Below are 7,066 nucleotides of genomic sequence, written 5' to 3' on the forward strand. Positions count from 1 at the left end.
AGACAGCTTGGAAGGAAGGGGCAGTGCCAAGGGTGGGGTAGAAAGGGAGTCATTGAGAATCCACATGCCATAGCACAACTGGGGCAAGTGTCCATAGAAGAAGTAAGGTACTTGTCAAAGACAACATTGACTCACCACCACTTTTCTAGAATTGGGATCATTGAGCTTGCATCATGTGCTTACATGACTGCACCCAACAACCACGTGCTGCTTGGACTTTGCATCGAGTTTGCCACACTTTTTCTTGTCAACATGAATGTAGGCATCATATTCAAAGATGCAAATGTGGGCCATAGAAGGCTTTTTTATCCAAAGAAAGCCTCACGGGGAGTCATGTCCTGTAATGCAATAGTTAGGGACTCATTGTGAATGTGAATTGATGTAGACACCTCTTCAGCCCAAAGGATATGAGACAACCCTTGGTGCTCAAGCTTGGAACGGCCAGGCCATCTCCAATATGGTCTAGCTCTATCACTCCACAACACCATTCTTAGATGATGTATTGTTATGAACTCCTTGAACGTTGAAGGCAAATTACTTTTTAACCAAGGTCTTCCATTCACAAAATTGGGAATAAGCCTCCAATTTCAACTCTAGATATGTATCTGGAGAAGTCATGAATGAACCACAAGCATGAGGTACTTGGCTTTCCCTAAGGAAGCCGTTCACATGAGGCCTATAAACGCCCCGAACAACGTAGTATGCTTAACAATTATGATATTCGCTTGTTTTCGAGATTTAATATATAAAAGAGAATGAACACTTAAAGCTGAAAATGAAAATTACTCACAAAATTACAGCCATGAAAATGTAAAAGTAATGGAGACAAGATTGAGGGTTGAAGATGGGCAATCCCAAAACACACCCCCCCCCCCCGCGAAGGAATGTATTTCTGTTCAACCCAAGTCCCTTAGGGAAGAGCTTAGTTACAATCAACCTGAGAGTGAGGAGAAGTAGTTCTCACTCTCACAAGATCATGCAAAGATGTACAAACACACATGCATTATCTATTATGCACTGATAAGAACTGATTTCTTTACAGTATGAGAGAAGAAAGAGGGAAAATCAGCCTTTCTCCATCGTTGCTCAGCAGTACATGGATAGGGCTTGCTTCTTGTTACTAAAATGGAAGAAAGAGCTCGAGAAGGAGGTGCTATAATGAATTTACAGGCTTGCTGTCCTGTAAAACAGCAGTGATAGAAGATGGAATATGGAGGAATTTGATAATGGAGAAGTGGGGGAGGATGATGGGGATGGATGGGGCCAGTTTCTGGCTATCTGTGGGTGTTGTACATGAGTTTACAGCAAAGAAAAATGATTCTGAATGAAGAAAAATGAGCTCTTATTTATAGGAGAGGGAAGAGCTAGTACAAAAGGGGAAAGTGGAGTAGCACAAGACAAGTGTCGAGCCACATGTCATGAGATGTGACAAGTGGTGGGACACTTGGAAACTTGTGTGACAAGTGTCTTGACACTTGTCTCTTCTCTATGGCCTTCCTTTTTGGACTGAATACTGTCAAGAATAGAAACAATCAAATTTAGTAAGCACAGTCAGAGTACAGAATTTACTATTTTTAGAATGACATTCCTATTTTTTAGGACTAGCATTTTTAGGCTAATTCGAGGCTTCTAAAATTTAGGGACCTCCTAAAATTTAGGGACCCCCCAATATGGGTGTCATATGAAAGCTTTTTCCGTGTACATCGCAAAAACGGTATCAGAATCTTCATGTGACTTTCCTATGCAAAGAAATGTGCATTTCAAGCTTTCAGCTCACACATGCACATTGTACAAGCATTTCATGATCATGCCATATTGTTGATTGTAATTGTGTGTTTTGGCGGATCTAGCTCACACTTCAAGGTATCAATTCTTTCTGTGTGCGAGTCTAACCCTGATATGCGTGAGTTTTGGTTACAGGCGCCCAATCGGCCATATAGGTGGAAGTGTGAACTATCTTTTCTCTAACCCACCGCGTGGGTCCACCATAACCTGTGACCACACATCAGTGGCCAGCTCCAATGCACTTTTCTTTATATCTAATTAGTGCAAAGGAAACAAATTTAATAAATCATTATATAGACAAATTAATGAAAAAGGATACAAATTCTGTTTCTATAGAGTTGTGACAGGGCCACACAAGTCTGTATGTACCAACTCCAAGGAAATAGCTATCCTCTGAGTAAGTGTCTCAGGAAAAGACTCAGAATGTTGTTTGCCCCTCAATTTTGGAACGGAAATCAGGCAAGCCCTTTCAAGAAGCCTGCCATATAGAGCTGAAATCAAGATGACCATAGCTGGCATGTCATAAGAGCCCAAGGGCTGAAGATATTTAAAAAGAATTCACAAACAGAGCGAAAAAGATTTATGCTGAGCCACTGTTGGACCTGAAATCCAACAGGATATGTCCTCTTTGCTCATCTTCTTTTTTCTGAAAGTGTTTTGCAGCACTATTCATCACTATATGTGGCTTATGCACTGTAATATTACGTACACATATGATACCAATGCAATAAATCAATGCTTGTGTGGATAAGTGCAGTCCTCTTCTCGCACTTTACGTGTGATTAACACTGGACAATTGATTGTCATTCGAGTGTGCAATTGGTATGTAGGTTTTCTTAAATGTATAATAACTGTGTACAGTCTACATTCATCATGGTTTCTGCCTGCTTATCCAGTCTGCAATTGTAGTAGATATTTAATCGTCTTTGAGAAAATTGTGAAAGTTTAAAATGTCAACTGTGTTAATTCTTATGTTTATAGGGAATAAAGATGAAGCTGGCAAAATTGGATGCGGCATATCAATGGCAAATACAGAACAACTCAAACAATTGCAAGACAGATCTGAATGCTTGCAAGGGGCACACATTTAGTGATATGCTTGAGAAGCTTGGTAAACCTTCTTCTGATAGGCATTCTATGGTCTTTGAGGCAGAGTTCCAACCTGACAAGCTTCAATTACTGGTAAGCTGTACTAAATTTCAAGTTCTAACTTTCTTAACTAATTTTTGGTGTTTTTGTCATTTGGATAAACAAATTTGTCTTCTTCTATTACATCTGTGTTTTGTTTCTCTTTGGTACTGACACTATCTCATAGCATTCATTCAATTGTGGTGTCTAGCATGTCGTGTGCCACATAACTGTGTTAACTTATTTGCAGCCAAAGTGTACCATAAAAGATTTTTGAACCAATGCAGGTCAACAGTGACATGAATTCAGCGGTTGAATTTGTATCCAAAGCAGCCTCAACGTTTTTAATATTGGCTTGTGCTTCAGTCCATGATCAGCAAGCATTTGTAAGGGCTTGGGAGGCTCTTCTGAGTGTCTGTGCTACTGAGCTTGAACTTGCCCTAAATGTGTGGGAGCAAGCTCAAAGGGTGGATGTCCATCTAACTTTAGTTGCAGATCCTAAAGGTATATTTGCAGATTTGTATATGTTTACTTCAGATGCGTGCGTTGATCTTATACGTTTTTACAGCAAAAAGGTTTCTGCATTAGAATTACTCAGTTTCTCATTTGCTGGTAATTGATGGTTACTGCACATTCCAATCTTGCAATTCGGATGTGGTGAATCCTGTTCAAGCTGACAGCTTCTGAAATTTCTCAGGAAAGTCATATTACGCCTCTGTAGGGCAGGTTTATGCTGCTGCTTTGATTTTAGCAGCAGCATCAAATGTGTACAGGCCATGGTTGGATGTAGCAGCCGAGGAAGGCAAGAAGGTTCGGGCAACATTGGTCCGGTGTAAGGCTGCATGGGTGGGAACGGGTCTGAAAGATGCTGTGAATCTTGCACTTCATGGACTGGAGAGCACACTGCCAGCCTCAATTCTTTCATGGAGAGACATAGATAGTTTTCCAACGACTGCACAGAAGGCCGCTGTACAGGCTGCCAGATTTGAGCATTCACAAACTGTTTGTGGTCTATCACTCTTGCCTCTACTGTCGTTTGATTGTGAGTAGCCGCTTGCCTTTGTTTTTTACACTTGCCATTTCAATCTATGTTAGAACTAGGTAACATTGTTGCTTATAAGTTCTGAAATTGCCATCTGCATTAGCCTTAGGGTTGTAATATGGATATCAAATATTCATTGTGCATGGGAATACCCGAGTTCATAAAATGGAAGTAAGTTTTAATGATTACTGTTGTTGTTGGTAGCTCAATCTTATTCTTGTATGGTTATGTCTGTGCAGGTATTCCCTCTGTAGAATGGTCAGGATGTCATTATCTTCTGCCACTGGCTAACTTATGGAGTAACCGCGTGTCAGATGGGGCTCCTGCATTGCCTTCACTTCAGCCAGGAAGCATTATGTCTGTGTGATAGATCAGTTCATGCATGATTATTGTAAGTATTCTGTGCAAAAAGTCAAGGCAGGTTAGATGTGTCTCATGCTGAAGGCCTGGCCCAAGTTTACAATGCTTGTGGGCCTCTCAAACTCTATTGTAAAAGTTGCTGCAGTATGGTTGTGTGCCCAGGCAAAGCTTGAGCATGAGTTTCTCATGTATTTTATGCTTCTTGATGGTTCTTAATGTAAGAACTATCTGAAATTTTTTTGCCAGCAGCATACTAAATCTCAAGTTGCTGGCTTTGATCATCAGCTGTATCTTAGAGATCCAAGTTTGTGCATTGTTCAATATATTTCAGTTTCCATTTTTGGGCATTCTAGAAGCAATGGTGGTTGACCATTGTCTTATTTTGGATTCTCTGTTTGTTATCCATGTACGGGCCTGCTATTATTGAAAAGGCTGGAGTCGTCAACATTGGTGACACTTATAAGGTGTGTCTAGTGTATTCATAAAACATAACCTTCTCCAGGCTATACAAATAATTTCCATCCTAGTATTTTTAGGCCATAAAAGCTGGAACTCAGTTGTTGAAACGACATAATGTCACTTTAGTGTAGTATGTGTTGCCTCTAATACATTGTATGTGAAAACCAATGATAATCATTGAAGCTGCACGACTTGTAAATCCAGCATGAAATTTACATGCATTTGATTTGTGCCAAAAGGCAATTGTGTGATTAAAGATACTCGTAAGGAAGTATACATATACTTACATCGAAGTGTATGTAAACTCTTTTGAGGCCATGCTTTACAAGAATCGCCAAGCAATTGCTACTAAACTTATGTGCTCTGGGTTTTGTGTTCGCGTTTTAGCTAAGATGTAGATTTGAAACACGCAGGGGCCATGGATCCGTTCCGACTCCTATAGATTCTCAGCATCACATAGAGACTGAGCAGTGTAAACTAAGTGTGGCAAACTATTTAACTAAATGAGACCCATATAGTAAGAGTAAGTCTTGATGGCGTGAAGATGGTCCTGTTGCGTTTATGGTAAGGCAAGTCTCGATGGCATGAAGATGATCCTTTTGCTTCTTTTGTTTTGACCTCGTTTTTGGTTTCTGAAATTGGAGTGCAAGGGAAAAGATCAGTTGTACTTCATATCGGCCACATTTAGAAGCAGTTGGTAGAACTCAATAACTTCATGTGGGAATGTGGTAAGCCTAAGTGAAGAGTTTGCCTTTTTCGAAACATTGTTGCTTTGGGTTTCTAGAATTTGAGTGCAAGGCAAATATCATCTTGAACATGACACGTATCACATTCAGAAATAGTTGCTCCAAGGAAGGGATGGCTAAATTCAAAACTCAATGTTGGAATGTGTTTAGCCTTGGAGGTCTAAGTGGAGGGAGAGAGAACTCGAATGTAAATGAAGGCCAATTTGTGTGTCCCAAAGTTACGAATGCTTGTACCATGCCTGTAACAAGTGGAGCTCGAAGACATAATCAAGATGGCTTACTTAAAGATGGATTACAAACAATGTAAATTAAGCATGGTTATGCAGTCTAGACTATCTAACTAAGCAAGAACAATATAATATTATTGGAAGGCTAATTGCTTTTTCTTTTATAGTAAGATTGTCTTGATAGATGGCATGAATGAACTTTTTGCTGTCATTTTTTTTGACACTCATTTTTGGTTTCTGAAATTTGAGAGCAAGTCAAAGGTTATCTTGAACATGATCTGATCACATTTGGAAATGGTTGTTCCAAGAATGGTCTTCTATGATTTGATAGAGCTGATAGAAGTGGGAGAGTGTTGGCAAGAACTTTGGTCGAAGTATCATGGCTTGCACCATGCATGCATGGGAAAAGGGGAGGAGAGGAATAGTAGTACGGACAAGGTGATGGGCGCCAAAGTGTAGAAGATTAATGAGGGTCATGAAATGGATGTAGAGACATGTGCCTCTCACACCAAGGCAAAGTAGTGTATGTGGAGGCTTGTGGAGAAAGCATTTGGCACATATATACATAAAATCAATGATGCAAGGAAGCAAGCTATGGCAACTATTGGAAAGAAGGTTCACAAAGCAAGCATTAACTTGACTCTCAATGCTTCTATGCAAGATATAATGTCTTTTTCAATGTTGGTCTTTTTTTGTACTTTATGGGGTGGGTGCCCTTTGATGATGAATTCAACATATGGTTTAACTCAACTTACCAAGTCCATTGTTCTTTGCACTATAAATTCGTTGATAAAGGATTCTACCAAGTATTATAGGGAACTTAGCAAGATAGAGGTTGTGTGCTCTCATGCTCAGTGGGTTAATGGGAAAACTTGGTCCATTGCTTGCCATGATCAACTACTCCCTCCCTAGAGGTCTAATTGTCAAGATGGCTTGTATGGGCCTCATTCACAAACCTACATGCTATTTTGGAGACAAAAGTTTGCATTGCATGAACATTGGGGAATGTACTGTATGTTCACCCCTTGTCCTCAAATCCCAAAGAAGAACATTAGGTATGTATTCTTTGGGATTGGACCTCCAAATGTACGAAGTTGCATGACAATTGGGGATTTAAGGCGGTTTGCCAAGTTAAGTTTTTACAATTCCCCAATGGATATTGTCATTGGCATGAAACATACAACTTTGCTTGAGTGTACTTCAAGAAAGTATCAAAGATGATGACGATGAGAAAAACACTTAAAAGGTGCAGTGGTGAAGAGGAGGTGTCAAAGCCTCAGGATGACAAAGTGGAGGCCAATTGTAAGCAATAGGGAGGC

At 40.0% G+C, this 7,066-nt stretch overlaps 1 protein-coding gene across 2 annotated transcripts in view; it reads left to right on the plus strand.

The window, feature by feature from the left end:
- LOC148032056 (uncharacterized) overlaps positions 1-4,652 on the plus strand; it is a 30,043-nt gene extending 25,391 nt beyond the window's left edge. For both annotated transcript variants that reach the window (XM_087682677.1, XM_087682678.1), the window contains 4 exons: positions 2,767-2,967; positions 3,201-3,417; positions 3,611-3,955; positions 4,195-4,652. In XM_087682677.1, coding sequence (XP_087538803.1) covers positions 2,767-2,967; positions 3,201-3,417; positions 3,611-3,955; positions 4,195-4,322 — 891 coding nt within the window. In that variant the 3' untranslated portion in view covers positions 4,323-4,652. The remainder of the gene's footprint in view (positions 1-2,766; positions 2,968-3,200; positions 3,418-3,610; positions 3,956-4,194) is intronic.
- Positions 4,653-7,066: the final 2,414 nt, after the last annotated feature.

This window comes from Lygodium microphyllum, chromosome 8 (assembly GCF_053477565.2).
Source record: "Lygodium microphyllum isolate KBCC chromosome 8, Lygodium_microphyllum_v1.1.10, whole genome shotgun sequence".
Taxonomy (NCBI): Eukaryota; Viridiplantae; Streptophyta; class Polypodiopsida; order Schizaeales; family Lygodiaceae; genus Lygodium; species Lygodium microphyllum.